Below are 21,740 nucleotides of genomic sequence, written 5' to 3' on the forward strand. Positions count from 1 at the left end.
TACCTTTACAATGTGTCTAATAAATAAAGTGATAAATGTATTGTTGTTCATCATATACACAATAAGACTCTTGAATTGTAACTATTTATAAGTACTTATTATCAATACATTATCTCGTATTTATTTTTATACATTTCTGAAATCAAATACGTTTTAATAGTATCTAGTCTCGGTATTGTCTTTTCTGGGTTGTGTAAATAAACAATACATATTAAACCGTTTTTTATTTGCTTGCTTGCTTTTGTGTGTGCGTCCCGAAATAATCATTTTTTTAACCATGCTCTTAGTTTCTCAACATACCTCAAGCATTCCTTTTCTCACCTACATCTTTGATTGATTATTGAGTTAAATGGAGCTATTTTTTAGCATTAAAAATTTATCTTCAAAGTTACCTATACCTATACTTTTGTAATGTATCACAAATTATGGAAAATTACGAGAAACGTAGTAACGGATTATACTAATGATTCAATATTATGCGTGCTGAATATCAGTCAATGCGCTGGGCTCGCTATTTCTATACCCGTCGGGTGCAAAACCCTAAATAGGCAACACATTTTTAAAATATATCAGCTCTCCTCCCTTCCTCTTCCTGAAATCATTGAGGATACAAACATTGCGCACGAAATTATAACACAGTTGCAACACCACCACGCTGACGTCATTTGACAACCGGTTTTTTCAAAAGTTGCAACACCAGTTTGATGATTGATGTTTCACGCACGGGATGTAGAGAAAGTAAATTTATATTTTTTTACTAAATTATACTCGCCCGATGTTGTAATAAATGTTAATAAGTGCGAAATGCGTGTATCGCTGTGGTCCCTTTGTTACGAGTGCCAAAATAGAAGCGCCAAAAAGTTTACTATGTCGAAAAGTTGTCATGTCTGACACATCCATTTGGGCCTATTTAAAGTGATTTTATGAGTGTTTTTGTGCAAGTTTAACAGGATGCCGAGGGGAGAGAATAGGCCGAGCGTCCTGTTGACTCGGGACGAAAATGATCAGGTGTTCGGTCTCATCGGGCCTAAGTGCCAGGTTGGTAAACTTTGAACATCCAACGTCCTTCGGTAAATTTCGTATTTAGTTGATTAGGAATAACATATCTGCATTTTATCACTTGCGGTTACGCTGATAAAAGTTGGTAATGACAGGTGTTTGATTAATGTGGGTTGTAGTACTTAAAACCTGTTCATACTTTCGTATGTTTTCAACAATCGAGCTTATCTGCAATGTTAAATTATTAAAATAATATGATTCATCGTTATAAAATTTGAGAGCTCAGAATTTCTATCACATGATCCAAAAAATTACAAATTCATAGTGTACACCACACTTAGGATAGTATGAGCAGTATGAGTGGTCTAAGCAGTTATAAGTATGGAAACTGGTTTAATAAAGAAGAAGAACTCCACGAAGATCCTAGGAGGGATCCCAAAATTTCTTATTATGATTATAAAAGAGAAGATAGTTAGTAATAGTTATTTTTTTTTGAGATTTCTGATTTTCTAAAGTAATCACCAACAGTTTTCTGAACACCATTGACATGTTGTGGAGTTTCCGAGAAAGATAAAGCAGATCTCTATTTATTGTTTCATCGAGAGTTGACCCAAACTGTAACTTTTCTTAGTTAAATAATTTATATGGGTATAACGGAGAAGAACTTGTGTACAAAGAATTATTTTTGATCTATTGTTATTTTACGGCATTCTTTGTTAAAGACAATGGTCAGATCACTTACTCATACAGGAGTTATATAACATGGGCTCACAATGTGTGATTTCTATTCATCCAGTTGTATTTTAATTTTGGACACACACACATTCTGTGTGTTTAATATTTTACACTAAAATTGGAACCAAACATCAAGTGTGTTATTGTTTCGGAAAAATATCTAATAAGAATACTTATAATAAAAAGCTTTCATTTCACATTAGTGACATCATGTTGAAATTGCATAATATAAAAAGAAATCTGTATGTTTGAAAGTTCATCCTAACTAACTTTAATATGTTTGTATAATGAAATACACATTCTATAGTCGATTAGGCCTTGTATCATTTAATTAAATTTTTAAAGATATATCTGATACCTACATTTGTGCTATTAATTACCTGCCCATGTTCTAAACACCTTCTTAACATTCATAATTGGATGATCATTCTTTCATTGATAATTTATTACGGTTCATGAATCTGAACACATCCAGTAATAAGATGAATGCAATAAGGTGAATGAACCGTTCCACCTATATCCAATTTGAAGAAATAAATATAGTATAATCTTCCTCAATGAATGTAACATCTACATAAAACGAAAAAAACAAACACTTCAGCTTTATAACATTAAGTGTAAATTATTAAATCCTGCATGGTAAAATTGTATTTGTTTTGAAAGATGATCCATGAAATACATGAATCCTTTTTTTAAAAGAGTATCTGTGCACTATGAGTATGAGTATGAGCGTATAGTAAACAATAACAAGGACAATATCCTTTATTTTGTAATCCAATGAAGAGGAAATTACATAATTGTCAATTATGTAAGCCATATGTGTAGCACATGCAATGTGTGTATATGTCTTACTGTAGATTCTAGCGTGAAGCTGAATCTTGCATGGTGATATAATTTTTACCGCCTTTAATATGATATTTTATTTCATCATCATCATATCAACCTATTACCTGGCCCTACAGGGCTCTAGTCTTCTCGCACACTTAGTTAACGTTGTCCACCACACTGGCTCAGTGTGGATTGGTGGACTTCACACGCCTTTGAGAATGTTATGTAGAACATAAGGCAGGTTTCCTCACAATGTTTTCCTTCACCGTTGAAGCAAGTGATATTTTAATTCCTAAAAACGCACCTAACTTAGTTAGAGGTGCATGCTGGATTTCAAACTCAGCCCTACATAAGTGAAGTCGAAGTTCTACCCACTGGGCTATCACTACTTATTTAATTGACCAGTCGTAAATTATAAACTGAAATGTAGTTATAATGACAGTTTATCAAAATTTATCTATGAGAAATCCCAAGACACTAATATATATTTTTTTTAATAATAGAAATAAATAAATATACTACGACAATACACACGTCGCATCTAGCGCCAAAGTAAGCATAGCTTGTGTTATGGGTACTAAGTTAGCCGATGAATATTTTTTTAGGAATATAATACACATAAATACTAATATTTATGAATAATATACAGATAAACAACCAGACACTGAAAAACATTCATGATCATCACACAAACATTTTCTAGTTGTGGGAATCGAACCCTCGACCTTGGACTCAGAAAGCAGGGTCGCTGCTCACTGCGCCACTCGGCCGTCAAATCTCAATACAGATAGGAATGTCTTATACTCAATTGTTTAGGTGCCATCTCTGCTATATAGTCAAGTTTATTTAAATAAATAAATAAACGTACTACGACAATACACACATTGCCATCTTGCCCCAAAGTAAGCATAGCTTGTGTTATGGGTACTAAGATGACTGATGTATATTCTTTTGAGTAACATACATAAATACTTTTAAAATAATAATTTAAATTGATTATCTTGTACCCTTATTATGGAATATTCTTAATTAGTCTGCTGTGCCTTGTATTGTCTCTGCTTTAAAGAAAGGCTGGCTGTGCTACTGTTCTATCATACAACTGAAAACTCCAGTAAGTACCCATTATTCAAGGGACTCATTGTTTAGTCCAAATAGGAATACCAAGTCTTTAATAAATGATGCAGGAAGTTAGTACTTATACTATGCATAACGTTTACCATTTATAACTAGGTGAAAGTTACTAAATAACAGCCTGTACAGTTAGTTGGGCCATTTGTCTTCCGTATGTCAACTGCATGTTGACAAATAATTGCTGAGTTGCATGCAAATTGGTTGCACTTATTGTGTAAGTACTTACATACAAGTCTTAACATCAACTTCTTCGCATACAGTGTATAATAGTAGAATGCAAAAGTATTTTTTGTGTCCCTATCCTTCTTGCAGATCTGCCCAGTAACCTTACTTAAAACAACGCTTCCTGCTTACGCCCCTTTTGTGTTGGAAATATTAATGTTTTTTTGGCAATAAAGAAGAACAAGCATTCCAAATTTGAATTCAATAGCATTGAATCCTGGTGATTTGAAAATGAAACAGTGTCATCATGATCATATCAACTCATTACTGGCCCACCACAGGGCACGGATCTCCTCCAACAAGGTTTAGGTTGTAGTCCACCACGCTGGCCTAGTGCAGATTGGTGGACTTTATACACTTTTTTTTATCACACCTGGTGGTAAATGATGATGCAGTCTAAGATCGTAACCGGTTAGGTAGAATGGTAGTTATACTCCCAATAGGGTTTCTACACGACATCGCACTGGAACACTTAATCGCTTAGCGGAATTTCGGTAAGCGTCTTTGTCGGTAACTGTCCACGGCCAAAGCCTCCCAGACCAGACCAGACCAGACCACAGAAAAATCAGAAATTATGAGTTCCCATATTGCCCCTGCCAGGAATCGAACTCGGGACCACCTACTTAAATTCACAGCGCTCACCGCTTCGCCAGGGAGATCGACCAAAAACCTTTGACAACATAAGAAAAACTCAGGTATGCAGGTTTCCTCACGACGTTTTCCTAAACGGTTGAAGCAAGTAATATTTTAATTTCTTAAAAAGGACATAACTTAGAAAAGTTAGGTTAGCGGTCGTGCTGGGATTTGAACTCGGCCCCCCGGAAATGAAGCCGAAGTCCTGACCACTGAACTATCACCGCTTCTCTGTCAAATGCAACATTTTTGTGCATTTGACAGAGAAGCTTTGTGACAAAGCTCATTACAATACTATAAGGCTATAAGACGAGCTTTGTTTGTCATTAATAACAATTTTGATAGTGGAATCTTAAAATCGTAGTGGTAAAAAAGCGTTTTGTCACCTATGAGATTTTTAGAAATGAGACCAATAGTTTTTATTCCAGAGCCTTGCAACCGCAGTAGTACAGCTGTTCACCACCGAGGGCCCAGGGCACTCGGAATGGAAGAAGAAGGACACAGGGGTGCTCTGCCTCATAAAGGATAACAGCAAAAGATCGTATTTCTTCCGCATTTACTGCCTGTATCGAAAAGCCATGATATGGGAACACGAGGTGTATTTACAAATAGAGTATAAGAGCCCGCGGCCTTATTTACACACGTTTGAGGCTGAGGTATGTTGGTTTTTAATTCCTTCATCATTAATAAATAAGTACATAAATATACTACGACAATACACACATCGGGATCTAGCCCGAAAGTAAGCATAGGTAGTGTTATGGATACTAAGATGACTGATGAAATTTTTAATGAATCATCACCATCATTGTAGTTAATTCTTTGACCGGCCCAGTGCAGGCACCGGTCTTTTCTCAGAATGAGAAGGGCTTAGGCCATAGTCTACCACGCTGGCTGGTAGACATCACATGCCGTTGAGAATATTATGGAGAACTCTCAGACATTCACCTTTCCTCACGATGTTTTCCTTCACCTTTTAAAGCATATTGATATTTAAAAAGCTTAAATTAAAAACGCACATAACTTCGGAAAGTCAATGGGGCGTGCCGAGGCTAGATCTCTGTACTACCTAGTTATAAGGAATTGATCAAGCCGAGCCAAGCCAAGCTAAGCTCGCAATCGATAAATCGCTGTCGAATATGGCAACTCTGAATTGTCGGAGTAAAACGGACTCGGCTCGACGTTATAAAGTTGAATATTTTGTACAGATGCACTATTTATAAACCGTTCAAAGGTTTTTAATAAACATCACTAGCTAAGAACCGGCCCGTCTTGAAATAAAACAGATAGTAAGATATTTTTTTCTTACAGGATTACATGACTGCGTTTAATTTCGCCAACGAAGATGAAGCGAGGGTGCTTAGGGACATACTCAACGAGAAAATCAAGCTGCGAAAACAAAGACGAGAAGGTTCGTTAACAAATCTATATGTCAGTCACGTAAGAAAGGGTTCCGTTGATTTATTAATTTTTATTTCATTAGAACGAATTAAGCCCACTGACGCTAATTAAGTTAATTGAATACACACTTTATAAAACAACACTTCATAAAATGAAATTAATTAAAAAACATGACTATATCTTAATATATATAAATCTCTTGTCACGATGTTTGTCCGCGATGGACTCCTAAACTACTTAACCGATTTTAAATTAAATTGGCACACCGTGAGCAGCCTGTTCCAACTTAAGAGATAGGATAGTTTAGATTTTTAATTATAGTCGCAATTTTATTTTATTGCAAATTATTTTTCTATAATTAATTGACAGTCGTCAGTCACATGTTATATACATATAATACTACTATACTAATTTAAGGCTTAGCGATACTGAATGCTTTAAAAACAAAATCAAACGCAGACGAAGTCGCGGGCAACAGCTAGTGCTATAATATACTAATGCTCATTTTCACTAAACCTAGGAAACTTTTTAATCGGATACCTAATGATTTGGGTGATGCGTAAATAAGAAAAAAAATGTTTCACCTACTCTTAGATTATGCCTAACAACGTTATCTAAAGTTACGACACCTATAGACAAATAAAAAAAATATAAATTCTGTAGTTTTTTTAATAACCCTTAAATCCATACGAGAAATGAAAAATATGATAAACCAAACACAAAATACCACACCTTGTAGCAAGAATCATAGACACGTTAGGTTAGGTTTTACGTACATGCATTGTCTTGTTATCAATATAACTATGCCAAAATTTAATTTTCGTAGTTTCTGAATTTGGACAAAACATTTGGGAAATTTGGACAAACACATGACAAACAAAAGTTGAAAAGTTTCAATTTCTTGACTTTTTTTTTAACTTACGACTAGTATTTCAGGACTTTTCCTACTGCTAGTGCATTAGCGTAGATTCTGACGCACCTATCAACAGACATAATAAACTATATTTCACTAACCTACTTACTAAACGTTATCAACAACAACAGAACAACCTTTGTGAGTTCAGTCAGAGTACAACAAAACTGATCCGTCCTCTCAGCTACGTCTATGGGATTCAACAAATTGAATTATATAGAATAATAAATTACGTAACTAGAGAAATGGTAAACGCGAGTGAAAGTATCGTGACTATAATCTGAGACCTAGATTCTCTTCCGTAGATCGGATCGCTAGATAGTTAAGATAACTATCAGCATATCTTATCAGATGCTGCCAGCATTGTTAATGAGATAAAACATCGATAATATGTCTGCTACCGAAAATGCTTCCAATAAAATATCACAAAGTCGGTACACCGGCAACAGGATTTGGCATTTTAAATTTATTTATTTTTGTAAATTTTGCTTTCTATTTTATTAAGAATGTGAGTTCTTGTTTGTTTAATATTTCTTTTTTCTATTCTATTAACATTTTCTGCCAAAGTCAACAAACAGAACCTTTCACTAGGGCATAGCACTTCGATATAATATGCCAAATTCTCCTGTGGATGTACGCCGCACGAGGCGTCCTTTGGTAGCGCTGCGGCGCCTTTTACAAAATGCGGCAAAATCGGCCATATCTAAGAGAATAGACTTTACACACAGAAGTTATTCTATTACAGTTATTCTCTGAGTTGGTGTAGTCGTTATCATAGGTTCTTCAATACTTATACTCCACACCAAACAGATGTGGGATCCTGAGGATCCTCGTTGTGCGTAGAGGGTATATTGCCGAAGATCTGTTTGGTGTGGTGTATAAGGATTGAAGAAATTATAAATTACACCATACAGATTCTCCTAAAAAAAAAATTAAATCTGTTTATTATAAATAAAAAATACGTGGTTGTTTAGATCTCAATTACATTACGCTAATCTTCATTTTGGAAAATTTTTGCGCTTGAGAGGGTTGCACATCATCATCATCATCATCACATCAACCGATAGACGTCCACTGCTGGACATAGGTCTTTTGTAGGGAGTGATGAGTTAATGTATAATGTAAGGAAAAAAAAAAAAAAAACAAAAGAAATATTTGTATAGTGATAATTAATGGAATTTGTAGGAATGATTGCTGCCTGCTTTTCGGAGTATAGCAAGTTAAGCTAAATTTTCATAATATATCATGGATTTTCGCAAAGTAACGCCTGCTTCTATCCAAGACATACCAAAGCTCTAATTTGTCTAAGACGTCACGAGTGCGGCCATGTATATTAAAATATAATTCTGCAATTCTTTCAAAATACCCTTTAACTTCTGCAAAAATAAGACGTTTTATTGGATACTAGCGTACCAAGCCCGCTTCACCGAGCTAGATTTTGCTTTATTTTATTTAAACAATAAACTTACATGATTAAATTTTTAATTTAAGTCTCGTAATATATTAAATCATTTATTTCTCTCCGTATTCATTCTCTTCTATTCTCTTCTCGAGCGGATGAAGATCATTATCTACACCCATGTACACCCAACAATAGAATATCATCATAGTAAATAAAAGCTGTATTTAACAGTTCAAAAATAGGAGTGCTCTGATCCTCACCAAACTTTACTGGATTACTCACCAGGTCAATCCGGAGATTCCCTGAAAGTTTCATTGAAATCGGTCCAGCCGTATCGGAGCCTATACGGAACATACCCACACACTTTCTCTTGTATATATATATATACAAGATTTTGTAACATTGCTCGGAAGTATCTACTATCTATCTATATAGATAGATAGTAGATACTTCCGAGCAATGTTACAAAATTAGTCATCATGCGAATTGTGTCGGTCCATCTGATTTGTAAGTTTTTAAAAAACGAAAATGATTTCATCTCATGTTTATTCAGCGGTAATCGAACGCAAAACGTTGTTAATACAGCGTGCAAACAATACGTGTGCACTCGTACACATAAACGAACGGCCCCGCAGATGTTTTCATTGTTATGCCATCAAAACAACGCGAGCGCAATTTAGATCGACTTTACGGCTTGATGGCTGCGCGAAAAGCTTATTTACGTCATCATCGTCGCGTAAACTTATGTACCTCAACTGTATGTCCAGTATAGGGAGATACACTTTTTATGTAGGCTTTTAGCATAGGGATAATCTTTTTATGTAGGGTTTTAGCATAGGTATAAACTTTTCATGTAGAATTTTAGCGTAGGGATTAACTTTTTATCCAAGGTTTTAGCATAGCGATGAACTTATTTTTAGGGATATTTTATCTACTACAAGTGGATGATATTCCACAAACCGTGAAATAGCGTCCTCGCTGGCGCAGTGGTGAGCACTGTGCTCTTATGAGTGGGAGGTCCCGTGTTCAATTCCCGGCTGGGAAAGTTTGGGAATTTATTATTTCAGTATTTTCAATGGTCGTGTTAAAAAAGGTACACTGTGGCTTAGTAATGTATTACCTATTACGAAATTTGGATGATATTAAATTTAATTTTCGATTTTTCAATGGTAGACTCAGAGGAGTCTGGACCCAGGAGACATTTTCACTACGGGGAAAGGACCAAAGGTTTATCTTCTCTGACTCTTTTACGGGCGCACGGGTGGAAATAATCTTATATATATAAAAGAAAGTCGTGTTAGTTACACTACTTATAACTCAAGAACGGCTGTACCGATATGGCTGAAAATTGGTAGGTGGGTAGCTTAGAGCCAGGAGACGGACATAGGATACTGTTTATCCCGTTCGGCAGCGTTCCCGTCTGAGTTGACATAAAAAGTCAGTTACACCATTTATAACTCAAGAACGGCTGGACCAATTTTTATGATATTTGATTTTTTGGATTCCTCTTAGACCGGAATAGGATAATAAGTATTAAAATAATAACATTCATCAAAAAAAATATGATGCGCGGCACGAAGTTCGCCGGGACAGCTAGTATCTATATAAAACGGTGGTAAACATCTTCACTAGCCTGTTGCCGCGCTTTAACAGGTGCACAAGTAATAATTATTCCTTATTCGTGGGCATAATCTATGAGATTAAATAGTCAAAATTCATTTATTTGTTGTTAGTCTTTTTTTATAAGCACTTTTCAACTTCAAGTATGTCTGTTTGTAGTGAATATAACACCGGTTCGGAAAGCAGATTCTCCGGAGAAGAAGCCGGCAACAAACCCAGCGTTTGCCCTTTTCAAACATTTACGATTATTTTTCTAAATTGCCTGAGATGAGAGCGGAGCTTTTGTGTTTGTCTCTGCTAACTGAATTCAAAATTCATATATTTCAAGTAGGCCTAATATAAGCACTTTTGAAACGTCGAGTTTGTCTGTGTGTAGTGACTCTACCACCGGTTCGGAAGGCAGATTCTACCGAAAAGAAGCCGGCAAGAAACTCAGCAGTTGCTCTTTTCCAATATCAACAATTTACATTTTACATTTTAAAATTCATTTTCATATTTTGTGAGAGATGAAAGCGGAGCCGGATGCTCCCAAGCAACCTTGTCATTAAGAAATTCATCAATTGTATAATAACCTCGCTGTAATAAATGTGTGTTAACACATTCTTTAAACTTATGCATTGGTAGGTCTAAAATTACCTTAGGAATCATATTATAAAAGCGTATACTCACAAATGACTTCTGCACCTTTCGCATACGATATGCAGATGTGATGTGATAATTTATGACCATTTCTCAACTGTGCTGTTAACTACACATTAACACGCAAATGGATTTTGTCATTTAATAGAGAGAAGACAGCGGTCGATGTTGTCGGCGCGGGCCAACAGCGTGTCTTCGCACGGCTCCACCATATCGAACACTTCCCGACTCAACGGCGTGACTCCCCCGCCGCCGCCCGCGCCCACGACGCCCGCTCCGGTGCCCATGCCCACGTTGCCCACGCAGAACAACAAGGCCAACACACTGTCAAGTAAGTGAGAACATAAGACACCTAGGATCTTACAAATAAACGTGTTTGAGTAATAGCGCATTGGGTAGGGGCTCGACTTCACTTTCGGGGGGCCGAGTTCGAATCCCATCACGCACTTGTAACTTTTCTAAGTTAAGTTCGTTTTAAATAATTAAAATATCTACGCAGACCAATAACGCCAACTCACTGTCAGGTGAGTGAGAACATAAGACACCTAGGATCTTACAAATAAACGTGTTTTTTGTGTGATAGTAGGATTTACCCTACTGGAAAGTGTTTCTGTGCTGAACATAAATGTTTTTCAGTGTCTGGGTGCTTATATTATAAGTATTTATTTATATTATTAATTAAAATATTCATCAGTCAGCTAAGCATGCATAACACAAGCTACGCTTACTTTTGGGCTAGATGCCGATGTGTGTGTTGTCGTAGTATATTTATTTATTTATTCTATTTATTTTGTGTTATCTGTATTATTTTATGTTTTGCGTGCATTAAATTGATTCTTCTTCTTCAGATTACACATTAAAGAGTTCGAGTAAAAAGCCGAAGGCGAGAAAGTTGACGAAAGCGGATATCGGTGCGCCGCTCGACTTCAAGCATGTATCGCACGTGGGATGGGACGAGAATAAAGGTAAGCTGGTTAAACTGTAGGGAGTTAGAAGACTGCTCTAGAGGTATTTCTTCAAGACTTGTGTGATATCTTCATTATCATTAACGACTTATAAAAACTTGACAATCTTGTTCCTCCTTCCCCGTTCCACCACAGAACAGCGAGACACCGCGAGCGGTGGCATCCTTATGTGGTTGATATTCCATCAACACGCACGAAACCTTTTTTTCCACGTTTCCGAAACTGTGTTTCCTGCCACGTATCATATGAGTACCTTCAAGGCAATAGTGAATGGGCTTTTTCTAGGCAAGCGTGCTCCAACCTAGACCTCATCATTGCTTTCTAACGGGTGTGATTGTCGTCAAGCGCTGGCCTATCGTTAATTAAAAAAAAACATACCTAACCCTCGTAATTGCACTATCCCGCTCTTTTGCAGCATTTCCTTCTGCCAGAGGTTGCCTGTAAAAGATTTCTTGCAGCAATAGGGCCGCCTTTGCATGCCTAAAATTCTTGTTCTTTTGTTTATTCTTTACTAGCTGTTGCCCGCGACTTCGCCTGCGTTGGATTTTGTTTTTCGATGGTGCATTAAATTTAGTTGTAGTTCTAAAAAAAATAAAGTATGTAGTATCGCCTTAAATGAGGGGTTTGTTGCTGTCCGCTGAGGAGTTCTGTCCTCTATCTCCAACCACAGTTAGGGCAAAATAACCACATATTATAACCTCTATAGTACAAAAATAATTATTTAAATCGATTATAATTTGTCGGACCTATGGTGTAAAATCGTCAAACACTCATCCCCTATCCCAAAGGAACCGAGCTTAATGTCGGGATAAATAGTATCCTATATAACTTTTAGCACTTCCAAGAATATGTGTACAAAGTTTCATGAGGATCGGTTAAGTAGTTTTTGCGTGAAAGCGTAACAAACAAACTTACATTGACATTTATAATATTAGTAGGGATTTTATGTATATTTTGATGTTTATGTGCAATCAAGTATTTCTTCTTCTTCTCGTTCAGCCATTATTGCATGTAGTCCAAAAACAGTGAAAACGCACCACGCGCACGTGCGTATCCCCATTTTATGGTTTGCGTTTAGAACATTCGAGAATAGAATAGAATACATTTTTATTGCTTTAACTTATATGTAAAATAATTACTGTCAACTGCTAATTGGAGTGAAGTAACTAACCTTCAATATTATGCTTCAATATTAGTCGGCTACGCGGTTTCTATATGTCTTAATTCTGTTTTATAAAGACATGACTTCTCTCTCATAGTAGAAAGGTATTTCGACTAATAATGCATGCAAATGATGATGCTGTGAGTGAAAGCTTATCGCTAAGTGAGGCAAGTGAGGCCTTTCTTTATTAGGAGGATTTTCCTTATTAAATTGTTAAGAGTACCTCTAGAACCTTACCCATTCTCCTACAAGACAATTTACTAACTCTTGTACTACGAAAAACTTCTTGATAGAAACTGGACTAAACTCTTGCTTCCGGAGCGGTGCTAGAGTCTCTAGGGTCATCCGGGATTTAAAAATTTGTCACAGTGTATGTACAGCGGTCTACTCAAGCCCTTTAATTACAACCCGTATTGAGGGTGTTGTGATAAAAAATTTAATCCGCCATTTTGTGAAGGGGGCCATCTTGGATCGACTTTCATCAAACTTATCTAAGAACACTCCCGACTAATTAACCTTACAAACGAAAAGAAAAATTCAAAATCGGTCCAACCGTTTGGGAACTACGATGCCACAGACAGACACAGACACACACGCGCACACAGACACGTAGCGGTTAAAATTGGCCTTAAAATAAAATCAATTTTGAATGCTGTTAGGTTTCGACGTGGATTTGCCCGAGGAAGAAATGCGATGGTTCTTCAGCAAAGCTGGTATAACCGAGTTGCAGTTGAAGGACCATGCGACGCGCCAATTCATCTACGACTTCATCAACAAGAACGGCGGCATGGACGCGGTCAAAGAGGAGCTTCACGACGCGCCCAAGACTAATGGTATGTCCTCCGATCTTCTTTTTTTATTCCACTACAAGTTAGACCTCGACTGCAATCTCTCCTGTACCGCTAGCATGGACAGGAAACAATTATATCCCCAATATATAAAAATGTATCTTCTACCACAGCTTGTATCAACTGTCAGAGCACTGGCCCACAAGTGGAAATAATATCCAAATAATTTATGTGTAATAATAAACGTGGGTGAATGTTGAGTCGATCGTTGTTGTTCCGATCGTCGTTTCAGTCAATGGTCTTCTAGCGAAAAGCTTCGACCAAAATCTTAAGAAGCTTTCGCTTGGTTGTTGGATCAAGGGTCGGATACAGAAGGCAGTAGTCCTTGAAACAGCGCGTATTGTGAGGAGGTTCCTCACTCTGAAACCCTGACCACCGGTTGCTTGGGCATTCAAAAGCCCCGCAAGCGGAGGGTGGAAGTTTTTTTTTTTTTTTTTATAAATTTTTAATAGTGTTTTTTAATTTATTTTTAAGCATTGTTAATAATTTTAAAAAAATAATAATAATAATAAATGATAAACGGGGGTAAACTTCTCCTGTTCCATGTCCCCATGCTTTGGTAGATGGACACGTTAATTATATGTCTTGTCAAGGGGATCGGGGGATATTATTTTTGTCCCCTGCCTGTGCTACGAAGTGATGATGCAGTCTGAGATGGTAGAGGGCTAACCTGTTAGGGAGTATGGTAGTTATACCCCTAATCGGTTTCTACGCGACATCGCACCGGACCACTAAATCGCTAAGCGGAACGTCTTTGTCAGTAGGGTGGTAAATAATTAGCCATGGCCAAAGCCTCCCACCAGACAAAACTTCTCCTTGCTAGGGGTAGCAGTTAATATAAATGTCTTCCTCGCTGACCTTTTGGGAGATTGTTGGGTCATTTCCACTGACCTCTTCTATTATCAAATATATTAAAAATTTAAGAACCCCGAAAGAACCCTAGTTAGTAAGTTACCTATTTTTTTTAAGTTGAAAGACTGTAATATACATATAAACACCCAGACACTGAAAAACATTCATGTTCATCACACAAACTTTTTTCAGTTGTGGGAAATAAACCCACTGCACCAATTAGCCATATAAAGTTCCAGTTATTCCTTAGTTCTATCAAGTTTATGAAGATGCTTAATGTATAGGAAGTAAATAACTAGTTAAGAGTCTGAGAAACCCCCTTTCTTTTAACTTAAAAAAATAGGTATTGTGAAAAAAATTAAATACGCCATTTCGTATTGGCTGCTATCTTGGATTTGAAATTTGTCACAGTGTCACAGTATTCTACACCAATCCGTACTGGGCCAGCGTGGTGGACTACGGCCTAAACCCATTCTCATTGTGGTAGCAGACCCGTGCCTTGTAGTGAGACAGTAATAAGGTTGATATGATGATGACACTAGTCAAGCCCTTTCATTCGATACCTGACTGTGTTCGAAAATATACGAAATTTGCCATTTTAGTGACAGTGCCCATCATGGACCGATTTTCATAAGAACTAAGAACACTCCCGATAAAAAAAAAAAAACAAAATCAGCTTTCTGGGAGCTACGATGCTACAGACAAACACACATACTCAAACACGTAAAAACTTGTAACACCCCGTCGTTTTTGCGGCGGGGGCTAAAAACACTAGACTGGATGTAACGTATACTAATGACAGTTTAAATTTACTCCCCTTTTTACGAGGGCGGCACTTTGTATGACGTATTCCTTCCATGCTCTATTATATTATTATATTGGCGATAGTTTTCCAATTACCATCAAAAATCTGTTAGAGATCGCTTTTAAGCGATAAGACCGCCTATTGTACCTTTTCTACTTTTTTTTTTTTTCTAATGCTTGTTTTTTTATTTGGTGTAATACAGTGTATTTCATTCATACTCCGTCAATTTGACGAAATATTTGACGGCCGATTGGCGCAGTGGGCAGCGACCCTGCTTTCTGAGTTGAAGGCCGTGGGTTCGATTGCCACAACTGGAAAATGTTTGTGTGATGAACATGAATGTCTTTCAGTGTCTGGGTGTTTATATGTATATTTTAAGTATTTATGTATCCTATTCATAAAAATATTCATCCGCCATCTTAGTACTCATAACACAAGCTACTTTGGGGCTAGATGACGATGTGTGTATTGAATAAAAAAAAAATAAAAAAAATTATTACTTCTAAAAAAAGCATTCTTATTTCAGAGTCGCCTCGAGCACCCATGCCTCCGCCGCCCCCCGCACCGCCCGTGCCCTCCCGCACGCCGCACCCGCCCGCACCGCGTAAGTTAAGCGATTGAAGGATGCATAAGTATGGTTCATAAGGAATCGCCCTGTAAAAATATTAAATCAAAAGAAGCATATTCACCTTTCCATACAAACGAATCCAAAACATTTTAAGTGTTTACTTATGACAACCCTATTGAAGATGAAAGACCGACACGCGCATAGTACCTACGCTACGCGACGCGTACCTAATAAATATACAGGGGTACCATGACTTTAAATTTGCATGTGATGTTAGGGCTGTATCTGATTTCTTTCAGTAAAAACTATGGCAGTGGTTTACTCAAAAGCTATTAGGTTTTCGGTTTCACGGATAAGTCTCCGATACAGTACATAATGCACCACTAAAGTCTGTAAAGTATTGTCTGTAATTTGTCATTTCAAACTATCAGTTGCTAAGTTTTTTGTTATCAATAATAAAAACAATAATCTTTAGATCAAGGACACACTAAAGTTCTAATTTGCCTATGACGTTATGAGTGCGGCCATAACACCTGACGAGAGTTTCGATTTCTAATTTATATCAACAAAATCTTAAATTTCTGCAGAAATGAGATTTCTTTTTTACCGGTGCAGTTTCGCCGTTCCAACACCTTGAGTCCACAATGTCTATCAAAGCAGCTAAGCTAAATATAACTCTTTTTTTTTCTTGTTCCCGTAGCGTCCCGCGCGCCCCCGCCCCCACCCGCGCGCGCCGTGCCCCCACCCCCGCCGCCGCCGGTCTCGTTGCACACGCCGCGGAACCCGCCGCCGCCGAGACCGCACCAACGTATGTATCCTCATTGCCTCATGTTAAACAAAATTGTATGACACATTCTGGATTACCTCTGTCACAACATTAATATTTTTCCTGTTCGAGGTTAAATCTTGTACCTACGCAACTTTATGTAATGAATCATTTTAACTCTTGTGCTTTTTTATTTTATTTATTATTTATTTATTAAAGGAACACCAACAGCTTGATATTTTGTTTCTAATCACTGTGTGACTAGGCACTCAAAGGTGTGCACTGCATTTACTACAAAATGGCCGATATTAACACTACAAACTAAAGTAAAAATACAAAAAGTTAAACAAAAGTAATATTACAATAAGAAAAACTTAAAAATAACAAAAGAAAACTAAAAATTACAATCCAAAAGTGCAGTTCGAATTGCTTGACAAAGCAGAAATAATAGCACGTTTTAAATCATTTGACCTTTGACAAAATACGTCAATGTTGTTATTTGCCCGAGCAAGATCATTGTAGACACAACTTATGCGATTTAGAGCAGTGCGCCATTCCTACCCGAATTCGTTCTACCGCTGTTCAAAGAAAAAGTTTTACGAGTAGCAAATCTAGGGATTTTCTTAGGAGACAATTTTAATAAGCAATAGAAAGCGAAAAATAGCATCCGTATTCAAATGAGCCGCATTACGTAATAGTTGCATAAATAACTACTATATAATAAGATAATGTAGTAGGAATTGGCTGCAGTTTATAGAGGAACTTAAGGTCGCATAAGATTAAATAATTATTTGTTTTACAGCTCCATCTAGCGCGCCCCCGTCAGTGCCGCCCCCTCCGCCGCCATCATCGGCCCCTCCCCCTCCGCCGCCGCCGCCCCCTCTGGCGCCATGTGCGCCCCCCGCACCCCCTCCACCGCCAATGCCCGCGGAGACCCCCGCACCGCCTGACGCTCGCAGCGCCCTCATGGAGAGCATCCGTGGAGGAAATAAGAACTTGAAGGTGAATAATGCTTTCATTAATTTTATTATTACCTCCCGACGTAAAAATATAGGGGTTTTACGATTTTGACGTGTGTGTGCGTGCGTGCGTACGTGCGTCTGCTGAGGCACTATTTATAATTAGGTATTAATATATATAATTTTATATATAATTTAGGTATTTGTTTTTTTAATTTATTCTAAATGTAAGTTTTTGTTCGCGGTGCTAGATTCGTCAAGCTTATGTCACAGCCTGATAAATTTTATAGCTTATAAGTACTCTCATGTCTCTCTTAATCGTTTTTTTTCCTTCTAACTGACAATATAGTTTTTATCTGCAAGTTGTGGCAGTCTTTAAGTGGGTCTACAATATTACATTTATGTTTTTTAATTTTTTGTTTAGTTTTTAAGAGTTGTTGTTGTAACCTGTTGATTGTCCCTTAAATAAATAAACACAATAGCGCCCGAAGAAAGAACCGATTTAATTTTTTTTGAGATCCGTTTTGTGCCCATATCGAGAAATTTACTACCATCTCTTATTTATTTTTATTCCACGCTTCAAATAAAATTATTGCTATCATGTTCTACATCAGAGATTCCTAAATGGTGGTCTATAGAACCCTTAGGTTCGGCGCACGCACTGCACTACGGAGTTATATTGTATTATTATGTAATGTATTGTTATAATAATTATTGAAATGAAATTGTTCTAATTTCATTTCAATAATTATTATAACGATAATGCTTCGCGATTTATATACATGACACATGGAGGGAATGGCATAGAATACATTACAAATTTTGTTTCCTAATTTAGTTACCAAGGAAACCGTATAATATGTAGATAACGAAACAAAAACATAAATGTAAAGGACGGAGTGAGATAGAATACATTATACATTTTTTTTATCTATTCTAGTTACCATGGAAACTAAATAATAAACCTTACATTTATCCTAATAGTTCTGATACCGTACATCCACCTTAATCTCTCGTTGGCTACTTTTTAGAAGTCACACTTCGGCCGTGTGTGTATAAATTGCACAGGTTTTTTTTTGTTCATGTTCTTTATTCGCGTCTTTATAACGTGAATATATTCAAACTATAAGTAAGTTTATTTATTAAAGTAACCAGCGAGCGTTCCGCCACAAAAGTTAAGACCAATAAGGGTTCCATGGCCAAATAAAATTGTTTTTTTTTTTATTTAACTACTAGTTAGCGGCTAACTAGTAGTGATAAAAAAAAACACCAGCAGGTGAGTGATGGTGCAGTTAAGATGGTAGCGGGCTAACCAGTTAGGGGTATGATAGTTTTAAACCCTCGGATCTACGCGACATCGTACTGGAACGCTAAATCGCTTATTGGCACAACTTGATCGGTAGGGTGGTAACTCCCACCAGCAGATATAATACTATACTAGCTGACCCGAACAACTTCGAAGCACAAAATCGGTTATTACCGGAAAACACAAATAAATTGAACACAACACAATAGGAAAAATACAAGGAAAACAGTAATAGTACTTAGTGCTAGGGTGCAAAGGCGGCCTTATCACTAAAAGTGATCTTTTAAGGGCAACCTGAGCGTACGAAGCCGATAAAAAAGTGGAAAGAGATAAAAATGATTGATCCTAAATGATTCCGAGACTCCAATATATATGAATCCTAGCTAGATCAATTTATCGCCCCAGAAACCCCTGTATACTAAATTTCATGAAAAACGTTGGAGCAGATTCCGAGATTTCAATTATATATATACAAGATTTGCTTGTTTAAAGATATCACTGTAAGATAATACTGTATGACACTGATATGTTCTAAATGATACTGTCATGTTATGGAATTCTATTGTTTACGAAGCTCCTAACTTCACCATTTTGTATACTTAACATATTTTGTTACTTTCCAGCACGTCGAAGTTGGCTCGAAGACGTCATTAAACGACGACAGCAGGAGTAATTTAATGAGTGAAATACGACAGGGATTCAATTTGAAGGCTGTAAGTATGAAAATAGCACTTGTCACTTGTCACATGAAATCTCACAGACTATATAATGAATGGTATTTATGTGTATTATATTCATAAAAATATTCATCAGCTATCTTAGTACCCATAACACAAGCTACGCTTACTTTGGGGCTAGATGGCGATGTGTATATTGTCGTAGTATATTTATTATATTTTATAATTATTATTATTAATGGTCATCATCATCATCCTCATTTTCAACCGATCACCGACACTGGTGAAGAAGATAATATGGCAAGGAACTTGGCCAGCTTCTTTTTGAACTTCCAATCGGCTAGACGGTCAAAGTTATAATACCGTTTTGAGCAAGTGATATTTTAATTGCTTAAATTAAAAACGCAAATAACTCCGAAAGTTAGAGTCGATTGAACTCGGTCACTCCGAAAGGGAGGGCGAAGCCCTATCTATCCACTACGGTCAGTGGCGTGCAAAGAGGGTATGCACAGGGTATGCAGATTACATAAAATGATAAAAATCTACAGTACGAGTTATATAAATCTTAAGAATAGGCATTGTAAGAGTTATGAAAAAGCCAACCCTTAAGTTTCTATTACTCGTACTGGAATAATATAACTCATTTTATATCATCTGCATACCCTCTATGCACGCCTCTGACTACTGTATCACATCGGATTTCAGAGACCGGGGGCAAATCTTTGGACATGTTCCACAAAAAGTCGCTGCACTCATGTTTTATTATCGTGTTACATTTTTCTGAGCTGGTAGTTAGGTGCAGTTTTTCAAATTACATATTACTTAATTTTCGCAGTTCCCTAGTGAAGAAAATATGTTTTTGTATTAGGTTTTTGATGTGAAACATCTATATATTGGCGGAGGGTAAACCTGATTGTTGGCGTGGCGGTACAAGCCGTGCTGACGCTTTGCCACGCTATATGTAAAAACTAATATTAATTTTGTAATAAACTGTAATTATTAACCGACTTACAAAAAGGAGAGGTTATCAATCCGGTTTTTTTTTATATTTGTGCATCTAATTTGTAATGTTTAATCTTTTCATTATGCAATACCTGTTTCCTGTCGAAATCTGTTCATATAACTTATATAAACCGATTCCGATGATTCACATGTACCAGGCGTCCCGTGACGGCCCACACATTTCTGTTATTTATTTTTTAATTTTAATACATGTTTTACGAACATATTATCTTCTTCACCAGGTACGTAGATCAGACAGTAAGACAGGCGACGAGAAATCCAGCAGCGGTTCCGAGCCAAGCGGCCTCGCGGGCGCCTTGGCTAGGGCTCTGGAAGAACGGAAACGAGCTATTCACTCCTCGGACTCCGAAGACAGCGACGATGACTCCACAAGTGACGGAGAGTGGGACTAGTGAATCTAGTGATCATTAATGACTATGTAGATCCCGCGAGAGTAGCTTAACTACTTCTTTGAGAGTACGACTAGCGGTCGATTGTGTCTTCATTGATCATTTGAGAATATTCGCGCGAGACTACCCAACTTTATCGTTTCTTGTTCTTTTCGTGACACTAGATATTATCTGTGACTAGTGATCATATGTCATTATGAAGATGGCGCGGAACTGCCCAAATTAACAACATATTTTAATGTGGTTCTGTGATGTATCAGTAATCATTAGGGACTATGTTGATAATAGAAACTACCCAACTTCATTGTTTCTCGCTCTTTGTTTGACAGAGAGTGAGATTAGTTATTGTCTGTGACGCCAATTATCTTTGGTGATTTATAAAGATCGCACGAAACAACCCTTATTATTTCTTCTTATTTACGTGACAGAGAGTGAGACTAGATGTTGTCTGTGACAAGTTATCATTGGTGTTTTGTATGATTGATCATTCGAGGGTAGCTTAACTACTTCTTTGTGGAAAGTACGGCTAGTAGTTGACTGTGTCTCACGTGATCATTTGTAATTATAGCATACATCTTTTTTTTAACGGTTGACAGTAATCATAGATGATTATATAGATCATGCAAGACTGCACCACTTTATCGTTTCTTTTTCTTTGTTTGACAGAGAGTGAGATTAGTTATTATCTGTGACGCGAGTGATCATTGGTGAAACTACCAACTACTACTTTTTTTTGTTATTTAGGTGACAGATACAGTGACACTAGATATTGTCTTTGGCGATCTTTATCACCGAGCTAGAGAGATAATAAAGATTGCGCGAAATTTTCGAACTTCTTTTTGGTTTATTAGTTCTGCGCGCTGAGCGATTGAACCATTGTCAAGTGCTTATTCTGTG

General features: G+C 37.0%; 1 protein-coding gene across 1 annotated transcript; it reads left to right on the top strand.

Moving 5' to 3' along the window:
- The first annotated feature begins 715 nt into the window (after positions 1–715).
- Positions 716–21,425, top strand: LOC120623363 (neural Wiskott-Aldrich syndrome protein-like). Its single transcript, XM_039889345.1, has 11 exons — positions 716–1,038; positions 4,977–5,204; positions 5,860–5,959; positions 10,672–10,854; positions 11,372–11,488; positions 13,310–13,483; positions 15,682–15,759; positions 16,424–16,531; positions 17,292–17,491; positions 19,378–19,467; positions 20,676–21,425. The coding sequence occupies exons 1-11, from the start codon at positions 952–954 to the stop codon at positions 20,844–20,846; spliced, it is 1,536 nt and encodes a 511-aa protein (XP_039745279.1). The 5' UTR covers positions 716–951; the 3' UTR covers positions 20,847–21,425.
- Positions 21,426–21,740: the final 315 nt, after the last annotated feature.

Source organism: Pararge aegeria, chromosome 4 (assembly GCF_905163445.1).
Source record: "Pararge aegeria chromosome 4, ilParAegt1.1, whole genome shotgun sequence".
NCBI lineage: Eukaryota > Metazoa > Arthropoda > Insecta > Lepidoptera > Nymphalidae > Pararge > Pararge aegeria.